Here is a 25,489-nt window from a genome sequence, read left to right on the forward strand (position 1 = left end):
ACTGTACAATACCCAAAGAACAAATGTTTTTCTTGCAGCTCACCCTAATGCCCTACTGAGACCCTTTAGTATATTTGTAAAGTAGGAAATGGCAATGAAAATGGCAAACCACGTTATATGGCAGTTATCACAGAGAAACATGAATATGAAAGGTAGGCAACCCTTATGGCCCAAGTGGCAAAAAAAAAAAAAATCTAAAACAACCCAGATATAGTAATAGTAGTAGAAGAAAAAGGAGGAGTACGAGTTGATTTTTATATGCTGACTTTCTCTACCTTTTTAAGGAGAATCAAACCAATTTACAATCTCCTTCCCTTCCTCTTCCCACAACAGACACCTTGTGAGGTAGGTGGAGCTGAGAAAGTTCTGAGAGAACTGTGACTAGTCCCAGGTCACCCAGCTGTCTTCATGTGTAGGAGTGGGGAAACCAACCCAGTTCATCAGATTAGAGTCTGCCGCTCAGGTGGAGGTGTGGGGAATCAAACCCGGTTCTCCAGATTAGAGTCCACCACTCCTAACCACTACACCACGCTGGCTCTCTACCTCTGGCTTTCTACCTGTGAAGATGTTGCTGTGTTGGCAAACAAAAAAGATGGGGGATGATACACTGAAGTTAGTGAAGCCCCCGTTTCACTACTGGCTGCTCAGGGGCTTGCCTTTGTTGGCTGGAAAGCAAACTGGCTCTGTGCGCCAAAAATTATTGTCAGGTGTGCTGATGTTTGACAACCATGGCAGGGTTACATACCCATGAACTAAACATAGTTGTGTGTACACACACACACACATACAAACTCCATATAGAATATAAAGTTAGTTGTTATGGTTCATGTCAAGTGATACAGGCTTTACATAAAATACTGAGAATTTGAGAGCTGTACTGACAGAGTCTTTTAAGTCTTGTACAACTCTATTATGTCATTTGTAACATAAAGTGGTAGTAGCTCATACTTCACTATCCCATACAGCAGGAGTTTAAACGGAAGGGCTTGAGAGAGACCTGTAGGAAACACTGTGGTAGAATTAAAATTACTCAAGTACATAAACTCTAGCCATATTGGACCAGACCAACACTCCATCTAGTCCTGTATGCAGTTTCCAACACTTGTCTCATAAGGCAAGTGGTTCACCCTCCGGATTGTTTTGATTGCTCTTTTCCGCACTTCTTCCAAGTTTTCAGTATTCCTTTTGAGATGTGGCAACAGAAACTAAAGATTTCCATACAGCCCGAACCTTGCTTATTCAGAATATTTACAAGGCCCCCTTTCCACACATATGGTTCATCACATTTCTTGCCATTGTTATCCTTCCACCACCACCAAAAAGATTGTTTAGCTCTAAATGAAGCTTGTCTCTTGAGTAGTGGGAACTACTACAGCAGAAATGTAAGCCCTATTCTGCCTGAATGAATTGCCTCCATTCCACATGTGTACATATAAGTTATTTGGTTCTTGGTGCTCCCCCCACCCTCAACCAAAAAAAAAAAAAAATAAAACCAGAAAATACTTGGAGAAAGTACTGGGCAACAAGACCATTATTTTGTGAAATATTTACAGCCTTCATTTAGATTCAGGCAGTTTCCTGCAATTGAAATCTTGTGTTTGTGTTTATGTATTCTTGACAAAAATTAAAGACTGCCAAGACTTATGGTATACCATAAAATATGCATTACATTGTGTGGGTTTTCTGTGTTCTACAAATTCCTTAGAACCGTTCAGAAAGATTTAAAAACCCATCATTTAAAATCTTAAGAAAAACCATTTCTGTTTGGTTCACAATAGGCTGATTGCTTAAGTTATCTGAAGCTGAGGATGAAAAAGGGTATAATGAAGAAGGATGAGCTAACCAAATTATAGCTCCTTTATTATTGCCAAACAAAGCATTCTGAGGCAAAATTGGCTGTTGTATTTGATTGCGTGAATGTGTGCATGCAACTGTCTCAGGTAGTGAACTAGGAAAGGATCAATACACATCTATGACATGCTTTGGAGAACAACTCCTGTTACCCTAAGGAATTACCCTAGGCTACCTAGTATGCCCCTGAGAGGTACGGTATATAGGACTGGAGTTAATGCACAAGAAACAGGGCACTGATGTGATGCCAGAGACAAAATGGACGTTTTCTGGCATCCATTTTGTGACAACTCCAGAGCCAACATAGCAAGTACAAACTTGTCTGCCATATCACCCCTCCCTGGGTGCAGGGTATGTGAAACCTCAAGAACAATGAGAAGGAAACAGCCTCCTTAGCATATGTGTTAACGCTGTCCTTGCAGGCCACCTGGAAGCTGATAGCAAAACCTCTTAATTTCCTCAGTAATTGTGTGTGTTAAGTTCCATCAAGTTGCTTCCAACTCATGTAACTCCTTCCAGAACAGGAGACATCCCAATTCCTGGACCAAACCTTCCTCCCACCAGTAGCAATAATGTTTGATGTAGCTGGTATATTGCCATGCGATACAAGAGAAAGATGGACACTGGAGGAATCACAGACCCAAAGTTTTTGATTTTCAAAGAATGCAAATAGTCAGCACCCAAGCATTTGGCATAACAATAAGTATCTTAGTTAGAACACCAGATGGGCAACATATAGCCATATGGGACTAGGCTTTTATGTAAGTTGCTGGTCAGCTCAGTTTTAATTTAAGAAAGGGGCTATATTTCAAGCCTAAGCACAAAATATTTCAGCAATCTGCAGCCCAACAATCTACAAGTGTGGTTGACTAAAATAACCCTCCACATGAGGGTATATCATCTAGTTTGCTCTTTTTCCTCAAAAGTATTGCTTTTATGGTAAAATGAACCCTTCATGGTATATACTTGTATCAAATCCTCTTATTTTTTCCTTGAAGTTTTCTTTCACAGACCACTGGCCTATTAAGAAGGTAACTGTATTGCTGACCTGCAATAGGATCAAAGTACATGGAAATGACGGCACGGTAAAAACACATCTAAAAAGAAGCCAAGTGAGAAGAGCAATTGTGTCAAATTCCGCTTTATTTGTATTGAGAAAATTGGCAACAGAAACAGTGTTCCAGAATACAAATGCACCATTCTCTGCTAGCAACAAGGGTACTCTTGTCAGTCCTGTCCAATCCTCAGGTCTGTGACGATAAAATGAAATTGGTTAACTTTCCAAAAGAGTCTGTCAGATGCAAAAGCAGCATTCGATTAAAGGGTGAATTTTGCCATCACACTCATGGATAACAAACAAAATTCAATTTGACACCTCATAAAAAAACAAATGTACAAATTATCTGAAGAATCATTAAATAGTTGTTAGCAGCGTAGACAATAAAATACATCTTGTACAAAGAACGTTGCACTTTGACATAGCACAAGCATCTTTTGTTACCATTATTTACATATTTTATGTATAGAATAGCAAGACTGAAATATATATATATTTACAAAAACACAGTGGAAACATAACAGGCCTAAATGAAAGTTTGGTTATATTGACTCCTTTTTGTCCATACAGTTGCCTGGGATGCTTAATTAGAATCCTGAATATACACTGTTACATAAAAATAGAGTTTACAAAATTCCAGTTTAACTCATTAGCAGATTATGCTATAATATTAAAAACTCTTCACTGCACAAGGAACTATAATGATGATACACAGGCAAGCTTCAATGCCACATTATTTTGCTGTGAAGAGAATGTCAATCCCTGCTTAATTCAATACTGTGCTTTAATTCATAATCTTCCAACCAATCCTTTAGCTGTGCAATAACCAAAATATATATCTTAAAATTATATTTAAAACAAAGCTATCCGGTGAGCTCCAGAGGCAGCTCTCGGCCGCATAAGATCTCCCACTGCCTAGCGAGAAGTGAGATTAGTTTCTCACGACTTTCTGCGCTTGGGATAAAGACACACCACAGGATCTCTCGATTGCTGCTGACCTCCTGTGTGGCCTGCCCTTTGGGAAAACTGAGAACGTTGCCAAAGTGATCAAGGGTCAGGTTCTGCATAAGATCCAGATTCTGAACATCATCGAAAACAAACGTGAGAGCCTGAGGGTATGTCTGATAGCCCATGAGGACTCTATCTAAATCACGAATCCTTCTTCCATCCGCAAGCTGATACTTATCTTTCTTTGGTGGCTCCTTGGCAAATTCAGGCAGCGGGTAGCTGATGTAATCCTCGTCGAAGAGAAACAAATCTGAACTGGTTAAGATCAGTGTTTTAGGCTGCAGTGAGCTGTTGCACTGAACAGGTCCTTCTGCAGCGTTCACTTGAAATGCCAACACATAGAGGAGTATGTTCAGAGACTGAAGGTTAACCACGCTGTTCATCTTCTCAGCTACCAAAAAGGCAAGGTCCCCAATTTCTTCTTCATTAGGATATATAAATTTCACCCTGCTCGAGTGGATCAGTTCATAGTTTTCCATTTTTCCTGCAAGCAAAAGTTACAGAAGACTTGTACTTTGCATTTATTAGTCTTTGAAAGGACTGTTGAAAGACCCGTGGAGGCCCTCAGAACACCAGGAAATGATAGGCAAATACAAAGTATGATGATAAATAGTGATATGCTGGAAATTGCCTGATTTTCTAAAAGAAAAAGTAGTGACAATCAAAAGTTTCAACAGGCTCGATTTTTAACCAATAAATGAATACATGCAAAGGAAACAACTAATAAACCAGTATCCAATAAAAAACATCTCTTTACTTTCCCTGCTGATTTCTGCTTCACTGACCCCAGTGAATATTATTCTCAGCTGATTGCAGAATCTTTTTAATAAGGTAGGGGGAATATACTTGGCAACATCTGTGGTGACAGATCACACATTCTTCTCGAGATGGGGAAATCTGCAAAAGGAAAACCTGACAACTCCCTGCTTCGCAAACTTCTCTCAGGCTATCTATAAAGAGATTCTCTTTTGCTTCTGAAAGAAAAGCAGAAGGAAATCTCCTTAATGCTTGCTGAACCTCAGAGAAGCAACACGTGAAGCAGATTCCCACTCTGGTGCTGAGCACAAGATCTGGGAGATTTCCTGAACCTCTTCCTATGGAAAACTGCAGAGACATCCTGTTCTTTTTCAGTCTTCCCAAAGCCCTGAACAGGAGCACCCCTGGTCTGCCAGGGATGGCGATACACTAAATGTCTTGCAATTACCAAGACAGAATCTTGAAAGAAAAATATTCCACGCGCACATGAAGATTCTCCTAAAGGTATCAATTGCTCCTATTATAAACCATATTTGGAACCATTTTACCTGTATTCTTTTTCCCAAATTCAGAGTAGAAGTCCTTATCCACCGGCTCTGGAGATGGCGTCCTTGCCAGTAATGAGAGAACTGCCATAAGGTGCTGGATAAAGGCATGAGTACTGTAGCTGTCTCTGGTTAGGCAAGTTAATATATGTTCTGCTGAATGTCCTGAAGAGGAGACAGAGCCAAAAAAAAGTTGACATTCTCTATTACACCTTCATTGAGATTTTTCCCCCCAGTAAATGCCCATTTCATACTATTATTTTGGAAATTTCAGGTGCACTGTTCACTTGCTTCTATCATCTGCACCTTCCTGTATCACACGTCCTTTTTTTTCAGCTGACAGTCTCTAAGTGTGTCACATCATCCATGGAGCCAAGTCTTTTATTAGTGGAGTTCGCTTGCTTGTTCTCCTAAATACACTACTAAACCACCTAAACTGTGTTGCACAACACGGCTGGGGGCAAAACATTTCCAGCAGTCTAGCATAATGAAACTAGACACTTTCCAAAATACGCCAAAGTCAGGCTTATGTGTAATACTTTCTATATTTACACAGCAGCATGCTGGAGATAGGGGACAATAATTCCATGTTTGTCAATCATATATTTTTAGTGACTGCAAAGAAAATGTCCAGGGATTCATGGTGTTGTCTTCAAGCCTGTTCGTGGGGTATTCCCTCCACTTTTCTATTATTTACTGCAAATAAAGGTCAGAGAAATACCCTTTAAAAGTGTTGTGAAAAACACTGTGAAGTCTTTATCTCACTTGCAACTCTGAAAACAACAGTCATGAAGCTGGACTTAATGGACTCCACAGTTCCTGTTCCATGACTTCCATCATACATCATATTACAACTGGAGAAAGCTGAAGGAGGGAATTTGTAATTAACTAACGAAAATGTTCTTTTATTTTGTTTTTATTCTTTTCCACTCTGGAACTCAAAGCTTGACATGAGCTGAAAGAAATCATGAAAGACCTTCCCAGTAAGAGCACAAGAACTTCAAAACATGTTAAAAAACAAACACCGTTTTAGCTATGTTTAATAAATAATAAAGCATAAAATGTAGTTAGACTGGAGAGTATCAGTACTGAGGCTGAACTGTGACAGCAGCATAAGCATTATTTATTGTTTATACAAAGGTATCAGTGTACACAATAAAGTTTACAGTTTATGGAAAAGAGAAAGAAGCATTCAGTTTAAATTCTGATGGGGGAGAGAACAAGGGGAATGGAAAAGGAAGGATAACATATATTTACTTACCAGTAAGTCGAAAATACTGATCAAAAAGTCCAATGTTTACAGAGTTCAGATCATTCAATTTTATAACTAAGCAACAAGAAAGATGGAAACAGCTGAATTTATGATCGAATCGACCCTTGTTCCAAAAATCTATTGAACAGAGAACGTACAGTGATTAGTAATTTTATGTAAACATATATATTTAAGGTTTCATGAGAATCACTAGTACATTCCAAAACTTTACTTCAGATGTGCCCCTTGTAAGAACACTATTATGTTTGCTTAGAGGCAAGCTATGTGGACGGATCTCCTAACGTTCTTTTAAAAGCCGCTGGGAGAGATTTGGATCAGCACCATGATGTCAGAAAAATAGGTTTAACTCCTCCCTGCACTGCTTCCCTGAGATAAATCACTCCTCTACCTGCAAGAGCTGCTATTAGCCTCCAAAGTGAAAAAGACTGGCCTGACAGGGTTATCTGTCTTTTTCCTTATTAGTGCTTATAGCAGCTCTCAAGTTTGGAAGGGAATTTCTCTCAGGGAAATGGCATGTGGCATATATGTCTTAAACTCCCACCATGATTACAACACCCCCAATGGCTGCTTTTTAATGGTTAAGAAAAGATCCAATCACGTAACCGGTAGTTTGATTCTAAAACCACATTTACATACATGCGAATAAGGGGGGGGGGGAGGAGAGAAGAGCATTTGCAGGAAAAATTGGTGTACAGCTAGGGTACTTTTCCTACCTACTGATTCACTATTGTTTCATTTTTTCACCCACTTTTGAAGCCATCCTTACCCTTACTCTCCTTTAGTCTTGGAGCCTGGCAGAAAAAAATGTGTGAAAAAACACTGAAGGGATTGCAGTGGAGAATTGGTGAGGGAAGGGTTAAGAATCCCGCTTCTGCTTCCCCCACCTTTGCATTAGTATTGTGAGGAAAACATTTGGGAACCCTGTGATTTGATTGTAGTGCGTAGTTCTAACCCAAGTTTTGAACTCTGAAAAGGGTCAGTCCCCATTCCTTCTTTTGTCTAATCTGGCTCCTGCCCTCAGCACTATTTTCTAAACTGTTTCTGTGGTTCTGCACAATCACAGCTTACACAAACTCTCAAATGTGATTCTTCCTGCCAAAAGATACCATCAGATCCACCCGGTCTTACAATGAGGGCAGGAACTGCTGATTCTAAAGCTGGGAAAGCTGACCACCCGGCCGTTTTTATCAATACTTCTTACAGACGATGGGGGTTACCGCACTTTGTATTCCCAGCGTTGTATTAAGAGTTTGAAAATGTTGTAAAAAACATCGCTTTAAAAGGGTTTTTGGATACCACGGCTTATAAATGGTTGGAAGACGTCTTCACAGCTAAAAGGGCCAAACAAAGTGCAAACGGTATTTTTTATAACTTTTTCAAACTCTTAATACATCGCTGGGAATACAAGTGCGGTAACCCGCATAGTTAGAAACCAGGAATTGTTTCGTTTTCTTACCCAAAGGATGCTCACTGGAATGAATCACATTATCATCCAACAGAAAGTAAATAGCTTTAGTTGAGAGTAGAACACAAGCTGTAACTTCCATGTCAGGAACTTTGTAAAGCAAAACAGACGACCACATGAGATGCCTCAGCTCTTCATTCTCCACCTATAATATTGGCAATACAATCAATAGACTATTCAAATACAGCCTCACATGCAGATTTGTTTAAATGTGTCTACAGAGGTAAGCCCTGACCTGGATGGCCCAGGCTAGCCTGATTTCGTCAGATCTCAGAAGCTAAGCAGGGTCAGCCCTGGTTAGTATTTGGATGGGAGACCACCAAGGAATACCAGGGTTGCTGTGCAGAGGAAGGCACTGGCAAACCACCTGTTAGTAGTCTCTTGCCATGAAAACCCCATAAGGGGTCGCCATAAGTCGGCTGCGACTTGACGGCACTTTACACACACACACACACACACACACACACACACAGATAAGGCCAAACACCTGCCTTCCTTATGCCAGTGGCCTGGATTGTGTTGGTGATGATTACAAGGTAGTCAAATTCAAATTCAAAAACCTTTATTGGCATAACAAATCGTACAAGGTATTCCAGAATTTGGCAAATGATAAAACATCAATATCGCAATCTGTAGCAATAGATATGAATAAAATGAGGTATGCCGGAGTACAGTGGATATAAGGTATATATAGAAAACTAGTTTCTACAAGTAACCGGAATAGCAGCTATTATATTTTTTGTTTGATTTTTATCATTAGAGCTTGCTTCAAAAACATGGCTACTATTTCTGTAGTTTCTGGATCATACCCGTTCAGTAAAAGTCTGATCAAAGAGTGGGGGGGAGAGTTCCTATCCAAAATTGATGGCATTAAAAATTTAGTACGTAGGTCCGCTAGCATTTCACATTCCAATAAAATATGATAAATGGAGTCTATCTGGTTTAAGCCACAGCCACAAATTCTCTTTTCCAAAGGGGTACCATTAAATCTCCCGAATAAAACTGCCGATGGAAAGGCGTTTAGTCTAGCTAGCATAAAGGCCCTGCGGAGGGAACGATCACTTAGAAAGTAGAAGTAATCCTGGAGGAGTCCAAAATTGGCAGAAAGACCCAATTTGGATGAAGAACAAGATAAAGGAGTTGCAGGCAGGATTGTTTGTCTTTCATGGTCAAGTAGTCTTTGCTTAATAACTCGGAAGATGGTTTGGCTGTCCAGCATCAATAAGTTGTCTATATCTAATCCCAAGGTTTTCAGTTTGTGTGGGATCAGAGTGAACCACTCTGTATCTGCAGCTTCTTTTAATAAAAAGGGAGTAAGATGATTTTCATTTGGAGAAAAATGAATCTTAATCCAGTATTTAAAAGTTGAGAGCCAAGCTTTGGTCTCTAAAGTCATCATTCCAGTTTCACTAAGGATAGATTGGAATGGGACGCAACTAGGAAGTCCTAGTATTTGGCGGAGGAAGGAAGTCTGTGCAGCTTCCAAATTTTTATTCAGTGCTTCTATCCAGACAGGTATTCCATACAGTAGTTGCGCCAAAATCTTAACTGTAAAAACATGAATAGCTGCAGGTACATATTGGTCCCCTTTTAAGTAAAAAAATCGTTTAATCTGTGATGCTGAATATTTAGCTAAGTTGATGACATTATTTCTGTGATTTGTCCAAGTTAAACTGTAGTTAAAAGTGAGACCCAAATATTTAAAAGTCTTGACCTGCTCTATTGGTACATTGTCGATGGACCATTTTGAAAGATGCCAGCTTTTGGTGAAAACTAGAATTTTGGTTTTGGCATAATTAATTTGCAATTTGTTATGTTTGAAATAATCAGCGAACAGTTGTAGGTGTCTTAATAAGCCGACCCTTGTAAAAGATAAAATAGCGGCGTCATCGGAGTAAAGTAACAGTGGAATTTTCAGGTTTCCAATCTTAGGGGAATGACCATCAATTGAGTTAAAAATCTTTGGAAGATCAGCTAAAAATAGATTAAAAAGATGTGGGGCTAAAACGCAACCTACAAGGTAGTCTCCTCATAACAGTTCTATTTTAAAAGCCCCATTTTCAGTCTTTTCAAATAACCAGGGCATTTTGCACCATAAGCATATGAATTATGATGACTCTATCAATCGATCAGGCGTAAGCGCATTTATTATAAGAATTAATCGGTAGCAATTATAGCAATCGGTAGCAATTATAGTTGCTTCCAAATACAACCTGTGAAAATGAAATAAGTGGTGATATCTAACAGTAATGTTTTTGCTGTTGTATTTAATTTCAAGCCAATAAAAAGACAATCGGCAAACAAAAACCTGCAAATTTCAGCACTTCATGCTACAACAAATGTTGCCAAAGGAGTTTTGATGTGGTTTGTTCAACAGATTAACAGAGTTACTATTCTGGAATCTCAGCCACCAGGAATTTTTCTTGGTGTACAATACCTCAGCAATGCTGCAGTGGAAAAATTCCATAATGGCTTTTCCCTTTAGCCCAGCCACATACTGAAGACACGAAGAGACTGTAAGGTGCACAGGAATCTGGTTTTCTTCAGTAATTTTGTACATCAGAAATTCAGATGGATAGAGAGATGAAAATGGCAAATGAGGCTTGGAAAAGCTAAAAAACAGAAGAGATTAAAAAAAAAAGATTGTCAGAATGAAAACCAAATGGATGCCACAAAAGTAGCATTTAATGTTTACACATCGTTCAGCCTTTGCAGCAGAGCCTAACAATACATCCTTCCCTATATGAATTAGGCAGTTTTAATATCCTCAGAATCTTACTTCGCTTGCAAGAACTTTTGGTTAGAATTTTAATGATAATTTATATCATGTTGTAAACCACAGCAGTCAAAGCGATCACACTGACAGTTTACACAAAATAGGCTACTTGTGAAAAGGCTTCATCATCACTTCATCATCATCACAAGTCACTTTCAAGCACACATCCACTTCCCCACTTTATAACATATACTTTAAATGTGGTAATCACCTTGAGGTTTGGCCAAGCCTCTTGGAGTCAGAGAGGGGTCTTCTTACTGATTCCACATTGCTGGAAGCTTTGAATATCATTATAGTTTTGATATCTTGCAGAAGGGTCCTCAGAAGACTATAGACTCTTAGAAAGTGGAATTTCTCATGAGGTAGGACAAATACCGTTGTGACAAATTTGTAGCCAATGAGTAATTCCAGCACATGCCCACCTGAAAATGAACCTTCTTGCTGAACAGAATGACCGGCTGGATGCAAAAGGACAGAAGCCAGTGGAATCCTGCTCAGGGTGAATACACTCCGGGCATCCTTAGTCTCTCTGTATTCTCCTGACAATGCGCTAAAGTCAACTTGCACTATATGCAGGTGCTGGGGTGTTAGAAATATCCAACAGGGATGGAACATACAGAGGCTCTCTTCAGCAGATTTAGGAAGCACTGAATAAAGTGCAGAACCATCAATATATTTAGGACAAGCTTTGTCACCGCTGGCTGTTTCTGGTTGACATGGAGCTTTTTGACCATTGGCTTTATCATGACAGAAAAGATACACAGGGAAACAGCCTTTTATTTCTGTGTTTTCCGATGAAATGTGATAAAATCCCATCAGTTGGTAGACAAATTCTTGCAAACTTGCTTTGCCACAGTACAGTACAGAACTTGCTAGTGTAGGCAGGCAGCACTGAGAACACCACCTATGTAAACAGGAATAGAAATCTTGCAGATTCTGAGAATCCGAAACAACAAATAAGCAGGTGTCACTGTTCTTTAACTTAAGCATCAGACATATTTCTGGTATTAAAAAGCCAAATTCTGTAAGGTCAGAATATGGAAAACACAGTGCTAGTTTCAAGGCAGAAAAAAGATGTTGGCAGTTTCTTCTGGACTCTTGAGGAATCTCGAATACAGCTACCACACCGTGGGTCAAAACCAAGCAGGAAGCAAACTGCCTGAGTTCTTTATGAACCTGAATAGAAAAACTCCAGAAGACTTTGAGTATGTGATCCTGTTCTGCTTTTGTGCTGTCAGAAGCTGTTGCAACAATATCTGAAGAAGTGGTGGACTCTAATACGTGGTCTCCTTCATGGAGTCCCATTTCAAAGTACCCATCTTCAGAATCTGTAATTCTGGAATCGTTCAAAAGGCTCCCTGTATTTTGAATTTCCACCAAGAAAGGGTCGGCGCTTTCCACAGCCTCTGCTATCAAGGCCGAGAGGTGCTGCACAAAATCCTGATTTGTGGCAGTGTACGACATACAAGTAAAAGGTAGGACAACAGGATTAAAAGGGTCAGGCAAGGCATCAGGTTCTTCCTCGGACTGATCCAAGCTTTAAACAAAATGAAATAAAGAAAGGAATAAGCCATATTAGTCCAATTAGAAAATAGGGTGACCGGTTTTTAAGTCTCATACTGGTGCCACATTGCTTATCTAATATTACAAATATACAGCCTATTTAAGAACGTGACAGCCAATGCAACAGAAGCAAACATATTAGTAGATCCACAAATTCAGCACATTTGCGGAGCCTATGCCCACCCCTCTATGTCTCTGCTCAGGGCCAGTTCCAAGTTTGGGGGGGGGGATGATCCTGGGCAGGGAGTGCCCATGGGACCCCATTTGCTCACCACCAGAGCCGCCTCATTCCTTCCTTTCCACCCCGCCATCTGCATGCCCACCATCTGCCTTTGCATCCTTCTCCCACCTGCAAGCCCGCACCACCTGTACACCCTTTCTCGGACAGCACTGGCCAGTGTATGCAGCCGGGAGTGCTTCTGCCATTGCCTCCATGGTGCACCAACAACATGCCCTTTTTTAATAATGCTGGACAGTTGGGAGCATGGATGCAGGCTGGTGGCAGGGGAGGGGTAAGGGTGAGGGTCAGCAGCAGTGGGCTAGAAGTCCTGGGCCCTGGCAGCTGCCCTCCTCAGGGTATGATGACTCTGGCCCTGTCTCTGCTTTCCCTGTCTCTTTTTTCAAGAAGCAATTCTAACTCATCCTGTTATGCTTTTACAGGTATCACTACGGAACTTTGACAGTTTGCTTTTCCTCTTCTTTCAAAAAAGTCTCCGGCTGTTACAAATACATGTTACAGTTCAATAAGTAAACTGGGTATCAAAATGAAACCTCTCTCACCGCATGTGATGGGCATTCTCATTTTCTTTAGAAATGTCCAATTCTGAAGCAGGTACCTTAGACAAAACAGATCACAGACCAAAAATCAATCATATTTACCCCACACTGGAAAAGGGGATCTTACTTTCTATGGAATTACTATGATCATTAATACATATGAACTTAATCACAGAGCAATGTTAATTTCTTAATACATTTTAGCTTGTTGTAGAGCCTGTCTGCTATACGTAGATCTTAAATGTCCTTATCTGCCAGAATCAGAATTCACAGTAAGCATCACAAAACCAACCACAACCTATACTGCAATCCTAAACAGTTATACCCTTCTAAGTCCATTTAAGTTAATGGGCTTAGAAGGTGTAACTCTATTTAGGATTACACGAATAGCGTACAAGTGAATTGATGATGCAAATGTTGAGAAATCCCATTCATAGAAAAAGGGTCACAACTCCATTCATTTGAGGAAAAATAACATTACCTGACTTCTGCTTCCTGCTTCTAGTGTTTCAGAGCATCTTTGGGTAACTGTATGGCTTTTAGGAGTCAAACTACTTGATGAAAAACTGCTGGCTAGGGCTGCTTTTCTGCAAGTTATTCCTACAAGAGATAGACAGAGCTCTTCAATAACATAGGTGTGAAACAAAGCAAAACTGACTTCAAAACATGCTACACATTCCAACAATTATATCAATATTTTATGTATACATTTACATCTTACCTTACCCTACGCTTGAGACAGTTCATGCCTAGTCTACCTACACATGAGGTGGGAGAACAGGATCTGCCACTTCAGACTGCAGATTAAGGAGTCATATTTTGAATGCTCTCTGCAAATAAAACGTTAGCATATTCGGGAGAATGGTTCTAGCCAACCCTTCTTTTGAATGTTGTACTGGTTTTCAACTTACAATTTATTAATGTGTGGGCAACTTTGAAAAAATGCAATTCCTCACCTGCTGATTTCATTCTACCACCTCAGCTCCCTACCACCTCACTATAATCTCACTTAGCTGTAGGCCCCAGATCTCAAGGATACTTATATGCAGCAAATCTTATAGGAGTAATAATGAACGTTATCCGTTTGACATATTAACACACTGTTTACTTAGGGGCCCCAGAAATCTGGTGTCCACCCCACCCAGGCTGCCCCATATTCTGTGGAAGCAAATGGTTTGCATGCACCACTGAAACACATGAATCAGCCCATGCTTGTAAGAGTTCTCTCTGCACACTGAAATGTAAGAAATATGTGGACTGGGATGATGAAAATTTTTCCAGACAGCATTCTTAATCAGCTGAGGAATTCTGTGATATCCAGGACACTGCCTAGGAAAAACAAACCAGTGTACCGTTTGCCACATGCTGTACATGACATTCTGCACACAGAGTTTCCTACCACCAGCCTGCTCCTTTCTAGGCAGCCCTCCAGCAAATGAGAAGCTGCAAGTTCAGGAGTGAGCCACGTGCCCAGTGACACACCAGTAGGACCAGTAGGACTGGCTTCCTAATCTTTCTAAAAAGGCATGTCTTTTTAGTTTGCAGTTTTCTTACCTGCTGATTCCATTCTATAACCTCGGCTCTCTACCATCTCACCATCATCTCACTAGGTAAAGGTCCCCTGTGCAAGCCCCGGGTCATTTCTGACCCACGGGGTGACGTCACATCCCGACGTTTACTAGGCAGACTTTGTTTATGGGGTGGTTTGCCAGTGCCAGTGTCAACCTTGAGCCAGCTGCCTGAAACCGACTTCAGTCAGGATCAAACTCAGGTCATGAGCAGAGCTTTTGACTGCAGTACTGCAGCTTACTACTCTGCGCCACAGGGCTCTTATCATCTCACTGTGTGTGTGTTAGTGCCGTCAAGTTGCTTCCGACTCATGGGGACCCTATGAATCAATGTCCTCCAAAATGTCTTATCTTTGACAGCCTTGCTCAGGTCTTGCAAATTGAGGGCTGTGGCTTCCTTTAGTCAATCCATCTCTTGTTGGGTCTTCCTCTTTTCCTGCTCTTTTCATCTCACAACAACCCCCCCCCAAAAAAAACTAATCCCTTCCCTAAATTCTGACTTTTTCAAACATAAATAAAAACCAGGCATCTAAGCATTTAAGCTACCAAACCATACAATTAAAGTAAATAGTTGTATGATTGTATGAAGTAATCCTTGATAACAGTACTGAGTAAAATCAATTAACAGTTCAATTCTAATACTCAGAAGTCAGCCTAACAGATTTCAATGGCACTTGGTACTTTAGATCACAGCATAAAAGAATCATGCATCATTGCAAATACAATTCTGCTTCACAGTTTCTTTAGCAGGGAATACTAACACATGCCAAATTACATTTAATTGTTCTGAAGTGTTCTAAAGAGTACTGCAACACCACACTCTGGTCATTTAACAGAAAAGAGAATCAACCCACTGAATTCTGGCAGTAGCAGAAGGTAAAAGCTGAGGAAGCTGAAGCATTACTTGTACTTTTCCGTTTCCTGTAAAAATATTTAAATCTGGCCTTTCCCGTAAAAACAACTTTACCACTGACATGTGACATGGTTAATAATTAATGGAAACAGATGCTATTATTACAAACACCTTCAGCTGTCATCTCTTGTGAAAATAAATTGCCAAAATGTACATTAATTCTTGGATGTTTCTAGGAAACTAGTAAAAAGATGCAAGTCCAACCAGGCTTTACAAAAATCAGGTAAGATGCTAAAATTACTAATATAACAATCACATTTATTCTGATAATTTTTAAAATTACAATTTTCTCATGTTCATTGTTACGCACACACACAACCTACACAACTGTTCCTATAAAGCAACCTTGACTATTATCAAAATACATATTTGCACAATCAGCTATAATCTGATATGATAAACCATACATCTCCCTGAGATTCTTCTTTTCAAAAACGAGGCTCATTCACATATACCATTTGTGATTAACATCTTTCAGGGCAAAGTGATACCGCAACTTGTTGTGTGGTGCACAGATCTGTTTCTATAAAAACGTCCGGTTTGCTGGAAGGAATTTAGTATAAATTTCTCAGATCTATATTTGGTGTCCTGCACTGTGCTTCTAATGCCCTCCTCAGAATAGAGTTGAGGATGGTGTCATTACAAGGGTGCAAATGGCATCAACTGGGGCACTTTTGGCTTAAGTTAACCCTGAACCCTCTTGGATTAACTCCTGGAATTCTTAGATAATTTTCATTTGGATTAGGCAGAAGCAGTTGAGAAATTACAATCTTATGGGCTTACTCCTTCAGCTCTATACCATCTTGGGCATTAAAGAAACAATCAAAGAATCTAGGATATAGCCCTTCAAGTTGACAGAGTCCGTGTCAACTCTTATCTGGCGGTAGGGAATCATGGCCAAAATTCCAGTGAATAGCTTTAGAACTTCCTAAACAACACAGAGCATTTATTTTGTCCTCTTTCAACTTTCTACCCTCAGCTCTGCTGCAAGGCAAGTATTTAGTTATCCCTTATTCCCACTGTTTGTGTTTCTGCCAACTGAACACAGCTGAAACAGTTGAACACTTGTTGCTTCACTGTTCATTTTATAAGGATATTCCTTCTCTGTATATTACTCCTATTTTATCCAAGTAGGTCTGATAAATATTATACACCCATTCTTCTTGTAAATGGCCTAATGAAAGCACTCTTAAGGTGGCTAATTTTGTGCTTTGGCTCAGTCAATAAGGAAGCAGATGCTTGAATCTTGTTATTAGCCATCTTGTATCACTGAAATTAGTATTTAACAAAGTTAAGAATTGTGTTGTCTGTATATATTTTATATGTGTTTAGCTTGTGCTCTTATGTTGGTGTTGGCTATCTTGGATCATAATCAATGAAATGAATGAATTTCAATTAAATAAATATACACTTTGGAAAAGTCATGTTGATGCTTGGAAAGAAATTTACAAAAAGCTAACACCATTAAAAAGCAACAGCAGGTAATTTGGAATAAATTCTCATTTTTACTGGTAGATGACAGAAAACACTGAGAGTGAGAAGTAGCAACTTCACAATCAGCATCTTTTTTTCCTAAGCTAGTCTTGCACAAATAATCAATAATGTCCTATTACAACAGTCCTGGTTTTCTTTCTAAGACAAAATATTGTTCAAACAGTCTTGAGAATTAGCACAGTAAACTTGTACATTCCCAAATAAAGAGCACAGTCACTGGAAAAGTTGAAGGCAGCAGGAAAAGAGGAAGATCCAACATGAGATGGATTGACTATTTAAAGGAAGCCATGGCCCTCAGTTTGCAAGATCATAGCAAGGCTGTCAAAGATGGGACATTTTGGAGGACACCGATTCACAGGGTCTCCATGAGTCAGAAGTGACTTGACAGCATTTGACATGCACACATTCTGAAAATGTCCATCTTCCTACTACAGTCGTTTCAACATTCAAAGAAAAGTAGTCCAGTGGTTAAATATTTTAACTTGAACTATTTTTATCTGCTTGCAGTACCCTGTTTCACAATTAAACAGTCCACAGAGTGCTCATTTTATTGATGCCACACAGGCAAGTTTGTTGTACCATCCTGTTTTTAAAAACTGACATCAGTAAAAGAATGCTACCAGTTAAGAACCTGTAATACTGTGCTGCATTATTTTAACTGTCAGCTCTTTTGCTCACTTAAGAATTTTCCTTCAACTACTAAGGCAGTAGTTCTAGTTTTAAGTTGAAAAGCCCAGAACATTCAGTTTAGATGAAACACTTTTTAGCAGGAATGTAGTGCACCTTAGCATTCCTACAAATGATTTTCTCATAATAAAGGACAGGCTTTCACTCCAGCATCATTATTGTACTGGGACCATTTATAGCCCTAACAGGTATGAACATATGATATTCTCTGATTATCAGGGGAGGAGCTGTAGCTCAGAGGTAGAGCATCTGCTTGTCATGTCGAAGGTCTTGGTTAAATTCCCAGCATGTCCTGTTGAAAGGATCCGGTAAAAGGTGATGTGTAAGACCTATCTGAGACCTGAGAGAGCTGCTGTCAGTCTGAGTAGTCAATACTAACCTTGATGGACTAATGGTCAAGTTCAGTGTAAGGCAGCTTGATGTGTTCATGTGATTTATAAAGGTGGAAATGAACATAGCAGCTGAACTCTTTCATTTACTGTCTTGTACAGGTACTACCAGATATATGAACAGATATTACCAAAGAGCTGTGGGTGATACAGAAAGCCTTTGATCAACTGCATTAATGCTTCCACTGATGGTGTCAAACCCCTTTCCTATGCACAGAAAGTCATGTATATCGATGCAGCCTAGAAAGGCAGAACCAAGGAGGCCCAGCCCAACAGCATGATACATACATGATTACCTTGGCTGGAGCTGACAGGATGAGGCAGAGAAGGAGAGGAAGAATGTACAGTGAGAGAAGAACAGTTTGATTTTGAACTGGCAGCAGAAAGCTTGGAATCCTCAGTGATCTAAGAAAGAACAAAAAGGAAGGGCTAGAAATAAAGGTTACAAACATCCATTAATCAGAACAAAAACGGACAAGCAAAAGAAATGCTTTTGTGCATTCTTCTGTCAGGTTTTTCTGACACTATCTAGGGCCTTATTCCATAGTTTATTTTACAAGATATTTGATCTCAGTAACACTGAATTCTCAGCATTTTAGATAAAGACACACTTTTAAGAAGTAAAACATAAGAATACAAGCAGATCATCTACGGCATCTTTCAGCAGACAACTCAGCTTCAGTAACAAACAACATCGAGATAACTGGAATACAGAGACATTTCCCAAAATGACACAAAATAATATTTTCATTGTGTTAATCAATGCACAGCCATTTCTTCATATATTCCTAAGTTCGAGCTCTCTTGGGAAAGCACTTGACAATATACAGCATCAACAGAAATAAATCACCTTCAAATGGCCCACATCCATTGGGTATATTAATTTGCTTACAGGCTGAATAATATTCACAAAAAACATCCTACTGAATTGCTTCTTAAGCATCAGTTTTTTAAATTTATGTAAGCCACTCTGAACCCTAATGGTCAGGAGAAAAGCAGGTTACAGATGTTTTTAATAAAATAAATATTAAACTCACCTTTTTATCGGAGTTATTCATTTTGTACTTAACATCTTTTGCTTTCTGGATTGCCTTCAGTACTTCTACAGTGTCAAGCTCCTTTTCAGTGGTCACAATATTATCCAAACAGACCTAAAGAATGTCAAGAAATCAGTCATAACAGTTCCTCATCTGATAATGTGGGTCTGAAGAATAAACTGACCCAACCACCAGCTGCCTCGGAGTTTTTAAACAGAGTAGAGGTCAGAATTATTTCAAATAAATTAAACTAAATCAACAAACCAAAATCAGTGCAGAAGTTAAAGCAACACTAAAACAAAGATTAAACAAGTCTTCAGAAGTACTCCATACAGAAACAGAATCTGTTAAAAAAAATCAACGTTGGGCTACATGCCACTTTTCTGATAACTTTAGAATGCCCAATTTGCTTACTAAAATGTGCAGAATTAATGCAGAAAAACTGGGTGCCAACTGGTTTTTAATTTTTTTGCATGTAGTATCAATGCAGTTCTAATCAAATTTGGTTATTGATCTTCTTCTAGAATCTATTTCCTTAGACTACAACCATGTACACTGTCAAGCACACTTCCTCTATTTTCCAGATCTTATCATCCTGTTTATCCCTGTATCAGTACCAAATACTCATAAGACTGGAAGCATGATATTATTATTTCTATAGAAGGTGGTGCAAGAAAACAGAGTTGCACTTACCTGTAACTGCTGTTCATCGAGTGTGCAGGGGCAGATTGGCCATTAAGGCTACTGGGGAAAGACCTGGTAGGCCAATAGCCTGCAGGGCCACCTGCATAGGCCAGGGCCACCCTGACCCCAAGCAAGCAACAGCTTTCTAGCTAGGGTGGTGAGTGGGCTGGCTTTTGCTCCTTCCCCTCTTCACTGGGGGGGGGGGAGGGGCAGGTCCTTTCCAGGGCCATTTCTGCTTCCCAGTCAGACCTGAGCTTGCTTTCTCTCTCTTTGAATTGTAGTTTTCTTCTATCCTCAAGTAAACCAATCAAACACTTTCTGAGTTTTAACTAGCCAATAATTTGAAAGCAATAATGAAACAGCCATTAGAAGGAACAAAACCTTTGACAATGTTTTCATTTTTAAGATTGCTGACCAGCATTAGCTAGGATAAATTCAGCTTAGCACATCTTTTAAAATCAGACTCTGCCTTCTGCACTACTGGTGTTATATTATTTACTGCCAAATTTCCCATGTTTTCTGAAAAATTAATCCCTAAGTAACTAATATTCTGGGGTTTCCAGTCAAATCCTGTGATTTTAGTTATGTCTGAACTGACTTTATATATCCTGAGATTTGGCTAAACTGCAGCAACACTCTATGGGTTTTTATAATGAAAGGCATCATTAGCATAGAGCATGCATTTTGTTTGTATGCCTTGGTGACTAATCCCTATATTCATTTTGTAGAACTCTCCTGGCAAGAACCTCAATGCATAAGGGCCCTTATCTATGGTAAGAAAATCTTATCTAAGGTAAGATTCAAAATTCAGCAGCTAGGTTACTGGATGAGACCTCTAGAATCAACCATCTCTCACACTGGTATTCACATATCTTCATTGGTTCCCAGTTGGTTTCCAGTATAATTCAAAGTGCCAGGCCTGGCCTCTAAAATACTTAAATGGCCTGGTATCAGAGCAAGCGAGGGACTGCTTGCATCTGTATCTGCTTATATATCTCCTGCTGAAGCCCTGCTCCAGGTCATCCCAGATCCCACCTCTCAAGGTGAGGTAGGTATAACTGCCTGGAACAGGCCCTGTTCGGTGGTGGCACCCCAGTCATGGAATTCACGCACATTCAGCAGAGGTGCACTCCTTCAGATATCAGTTGAAGGCATTTACCCAAGCTTTTGGATGCACTTGATTTGGAGATGTTAATTATTTGTTGTTTTACTGCTGTTTGATTTTTCTGTACTGTTAACAATTCTGACTGCCTTAAGTAACTTGGAAGCTTCCCCTTGGGGTCCAACTTGGTCAAAAGCATGATATAAATACTCCTAACAAATAATGTATTAAAAGGAAGCAGGCTATGGCCCTTTCTCCTCTATTTATGAACTGTCATACTGTATTGCTGCTCAGTAAAGCTGACCATTTTCACTTTGTATATTGCGTGAAAGTGAAACATTCAGATAAGCCGTTAAATACAAGTCTGTGGAGAATTACCTCTGAGGCTCTGTCACCAAACTGAGCTAGTACTTTGGTCCTGTAATCGGGAATAATACTCAGAGGATTGTTGGATAAGACCACTTTTTCTAAGCACGGGAGGCCTCCTAGATTCTTTATTTCATCAATCTGAAAAACATAGGTATACACAAATTCAAAACCTTAAAATATCAGACATCTTATCAAATTACCACTGTAAGTTATATAACTGAATAATGCTCCAGCTAAAATATATTACACCCTGTACAATATAGACAAAATGTGGGCTGGATCTTATGACCCTCTTCTGCTAAGTTGGATCCCTTCCACCAAGTCTTCCTCAAATAGACAAAGACTTCTTTCAACATCACTTTCTCTACCAGTAAAAAAGTCTCTCTATTGGAAAAGGTTTTTCTCCCTTGAAAGAAGACTTAGCAAAAGAGTCATATGATTCAACTTAGTGGAAAGAATAATACGACCCTATATATTTAATTACACACACAGAGGTCCAAAAGGAGGAGGACTGGAGGCAGAGTTATTGCAAAAGGCATCTAGAATGCACAGTATTCCAAAGCACAGACACATTACATTACACTGCAAAACATACATAAAACCACATCCCATCCTATCAAAAGAGTAAAGAATCTCATCAGAATGGATGTGGACTACTTACAACTACTGGTGCAAACCAACAATTATTTTACACTACTTAATCACTACTTTCTTTAAAGCGATTGGCTGTAGATGATGGTCGTAGAGTTCTGTATTAGACCCCTATTTTACAGGCAAAAAACAAATATTGTGTCGAGAACAGAATTATTAGAAATGCGCTAATTTTGCATGTTTTATGCACTGAATATGGATTTATTGTTGTCAACAGCTAGATGAAATAGTGCTATTGAGGGGAAAGTTGCATTAAAACCTCTTTTGAGACCAGCTGACCAGCATGGTGTACTAGTTAAGTGGTGGACTCTAATATGGAGAACCAGGTTGGATTCCCCGCTCTTCCACATGAAGCCTGTTGGGTGACCTTGGGCTAGTCACAGTTCCCTCAGAACTATCTCAGCCCCACCTACCTCACAAGGTGTCTGATGTGGGAAGGGGAAGGGAAGGTGATTGTAAGCCACTCTGAGACTCCTTAAAAATAAGAAAATTGGGGTATAAAAACCAAATCTTCTTCAAATCTTTTTGCCACTCCACAATGGTTAGAACGTTGCTCATTTAAAAAGAGAGGCTAAAACAGCCAGGATTCTTAGGGAATCAAGAACCAGATTATATGATTTGTATCACAAGATAATGTAGGTCTGTAGATTCCTGGCCTAAGCATATTGACTAAACGTGGATTTTTACTAATCAGCACTAAAATACCTGTTCTATTTTGTTGTTGCTAAGATCCAGGTTGACTAATGAGTACAGTTTGTTAAGGCCACAAAGCCTTTCTAGAAGATTCCCAGCTAAATTCAAAGTTTTGATGTTCCCAAGTTTTGTATGAATGCCTTCTAATGTCACAAGTTTGTTGTATGACAGATCCAGATGAACGAGGTTGTAGAGATGCTAGAAAATACAAAAAAAGTTTACACACTAATTAAATAGAATTCATACTGTGTCTTACTAACACACCAAGATTTAGAGATGTCACACTTACCCATTAATTCTCTTGAACACTAGCATAAAGTATCAAATGTGATTCTAGAAGGCAACTGAAGAGAGACTGGCTTCATGTCCCTATAACAATCTAATCTACCAATTGGCTCACCTTCTATTGTCAAATACTATTTGATTCACTGAAGCCTACATTAGAATCTTTAGCCATGCAAGCCCTTTAAGGATAACTAATCTTCCTTACTATTAAGTGCCAACAGCAGCTGAGAGGAGATAAAAATACTGGAAGCTACCATATGTACTGACACGTCCTTGTCAGTGTAACTTAACTTAACTTCCCCTTATATATGTACATTTTAAAGATTTTGTTTTCCAATATATCTGTTAATTTCTGTGTCAGGAAAAAGTACTGTGTTCAGTTTTTTGTTGTAAGCCACCTCCTGTAATTAGGCAAAGTGCCTTCGTTAAGTTTTGTCTCTGACACCACAAAACTCAAAATGCTAGACATCCAAATACTAATTTACTGGCATAAGACGTCACAGAGCTGTGTTATAACATTCCTGACAGTACAGGCCTTAGCAATCAAGTTGTTGTATTCTTACCAAATGTATATTTAAGAGTGCTAATCTCAAGTACTATCTACTGAAATCATGCTGTAAGACAGACAAGATTCTACTGTGCAGTAGCAGCACTTTTAGAAAGACAAGACATTTAATCTTCCCCTTCTGCTACATGGATATAAATGGAAAATGCTTAGCTTTACAGGCCAATATTGCTCAGTGAATCTTGGCAAGGAAAGTAAATTATAATGAATTAGATTCAGGCCTCATGTTTTACAAGCACAGTGGTATTTCCACCAGCACAAAAGCTGATTTTCAGCAATGCCCCTCTCCATCATGCCCCAATGCCATTCCCAAAGGTCCCCTGTTCTGGAAGGGTAAGCAGAAAAGTTCTATTTGCTGTTGGTACTTTGGACCCAGCCCAGAATCTACATGTCTTAAGTACAGACCAGCAGTCTTAGATGAGCTCACAGGGAAAGGAGAAGAAACAGAGAATGCAACCAATGAAAAGATTCTACAATATATTACATGCAGTGGACATTACTACAATTAATCTTTATTGTTACAGCTTTGGTAATCTTGGCAGTTATACCATTTTCCAACAAAAAGTAACATTCATCTCAAAATAAAGAGAATGGTAAAAATCCCCATAAATATAAAACCAACCTGCAAGTTCTCCACTAGCGGTACGTCATTGTGGCTCAAATCCAAGAACTCTATCTTCGGCATTAGTTTCTAGAACAAAGAAAAGAGTGCCTTTATACCAACTGGCCTTGATACAAATAGCCATATGACTGGTACTTAATATGGGTTTCGCAGACAGCAAACCCCTTCTAAAATTGCAGGAAGTTTCCAAAGCAGTTTGTCATAGGGGCAATCCATTAAGCACCCCCAAGCCCTTTGGCAGGGACCAAACAAGCTATTTGAAGCAAGCCAATGTTCAAAACCCTTGATCCCTTCAAAGTGAAAGTATCTTTAAGCAACACTCATACTTTCCCCTTTATTACCCTAACCTTTCAAGACATTTATAATGAAGTCTTACCACAGAATCATCAATTTGAGATATGCTATTGTGACTCATATCTAAAGTTGTTAATGTTTTCCACATTGGAATAACTGCTGTAACAGGACAACTTGAAGGTGCGCCCTCTGGCTCCCACTGGTCAAATTCAAAGGCCTCAGGCACCAGGACCTCCTGTGCAGGACACACATAGGAAAATGTTTAACACAACTTTGTTCTTTACAACATTTCATGATTTTTTAAAAATTTCTTTCTACTTAAAGTTTTAGCTCAGAAAATAATTACTAATTATTACAAGCAGAAACAGGCATGAAAGATTAAGGGTGCAATCCTATACAGATGTACTTGGAAATAAACTTCACTGAGTTCAGCAGGAGACACTTGTGAAGGAAAGTGCTTGCAACTGAGCTGCAAAACTCTATGACATCTCCCTAAAACATGCTTACAGGACACCATTACTTTTGGATAAATGGCTGAACAATGTTAAAAGCTACATATAATCAAATTAGGATACGTAATGGACTGTGACCAATAACTAGACCAAAGTGTTTCTGATGCTGGTATACAAAATAACTATTTCACTTCAGTATTGTACTTCCTATTAAAATAATAACCTGGATTTTGATGATCAATTTAAATAATTTATGCATTTGCTTGCGTTCTATTGTTTAAAGAAAAAATCTAATGAAAGAAAAACTGGACCACAGGATGTGCACTATTTTTAATGAAATTTTATAAATACATGATTCTATTTATAAAAAATTTCAGGCTTGGGTTTTTAACATACACATTTTATCATATACCTCATAACAAGTATTACCTATTATATTTCTGACCCCTATCTCCTTCCCCCAAAGTCTCAGGCTTAATTTTTTTCTCTTTATTTCCTTAAAAAAACAGGGGGGGAAACAAAGAAAAAAACTTAAGAATATACATAAAGGCAAAAATATAACAACAGTGGTGGTGGATCCAGAAATAAGTTTCTATAAATGATTTCCAAACAT

The 25,489-nt window shown here is 39.1% G+C and overlaps 1 protein-coding gene across 2 annotated transcripts in view; it reads right to left on the reverse strand.

The window, feature by feature from the left end:
- Positions 1-3,158: 3,158 nt before the first annotated feature.
- The window catches only part of NISCH (nischarin), a 39,741-nt gene continuing 17,410 nt past the window's right edge, over positions 3,159-25,489 (reverse strand). Inside the window, exons 8-21 of one of the 2 annotated variants that reach the window (XM_056851667.1) lie at positions 24,507-24,659; positions 24,131-24,199; positions 22,671-22,856; positions 21,324-21,452; positions 19,160-19,273; positions 18,419-18,527; positions 13,553-13,671; positions 13,075-13,130; positions 10,943-12,268; positions 10,393-10,567; positions 7,947-8,100; positions 6,479-6,607; positions 5,221-5,382; positions 3,159-4,400 (exon numbers count right to left, since the gene is read on the reverse strand). In XM_056851667.1, coding sequence (XP_056707645.1) covers positions 3,772-4,400; positions 5,221-5,382; positions 6,479-6,607; positions 7,947-8,100; positions 10,393-10,567; positions 10,943-12,268; positions 13,075-13,130; positions 13,553-13,671; positions 18,419-18,527; positions 19,160-19,273; positions 21,324-21,452; positions 22,671-22,856; positions 24,131-24,199; positions 24,507-24,659 — 3,510 coding nt within the window. In that variant the 3' untranslated portion in view covers positions 3,159-3,771. Of the gene's footprint in view, positions 4,401-5,220; positions 5,383-6,478; positions 6,608-7,946; positions 8,101-10,392; positions 10,568-10,942; positions 12,269-13,074; positions 13,131-13,552; positions 13,672-18,410; positions 18,528-19,159; positions 19,274-21,323; positions 21,453-22,670; positions 22,857-24,130; positions 24,200-24,506; positions 24,660-25,489 lie in introns of those variants that run through there. The other variant, XM_056851675.1, reaches the window with a different exon arrangement.

This window comes from Euleptes europaea, chromosome 1 (assembly GCF_029931775.1).
Source record: "Euleptes europaea isolate rEulEur1 chromosome 1, rEulEur1.hap1, whole genome shotgun sequence".
NCBI classification, from domain to species: domain Eukaryota; kingdom Metazoa; phylum Chordata; class Lepidosauria; order Squamata; family Sphaerodactylidae; genus Euleptes; species Euleptes europaea.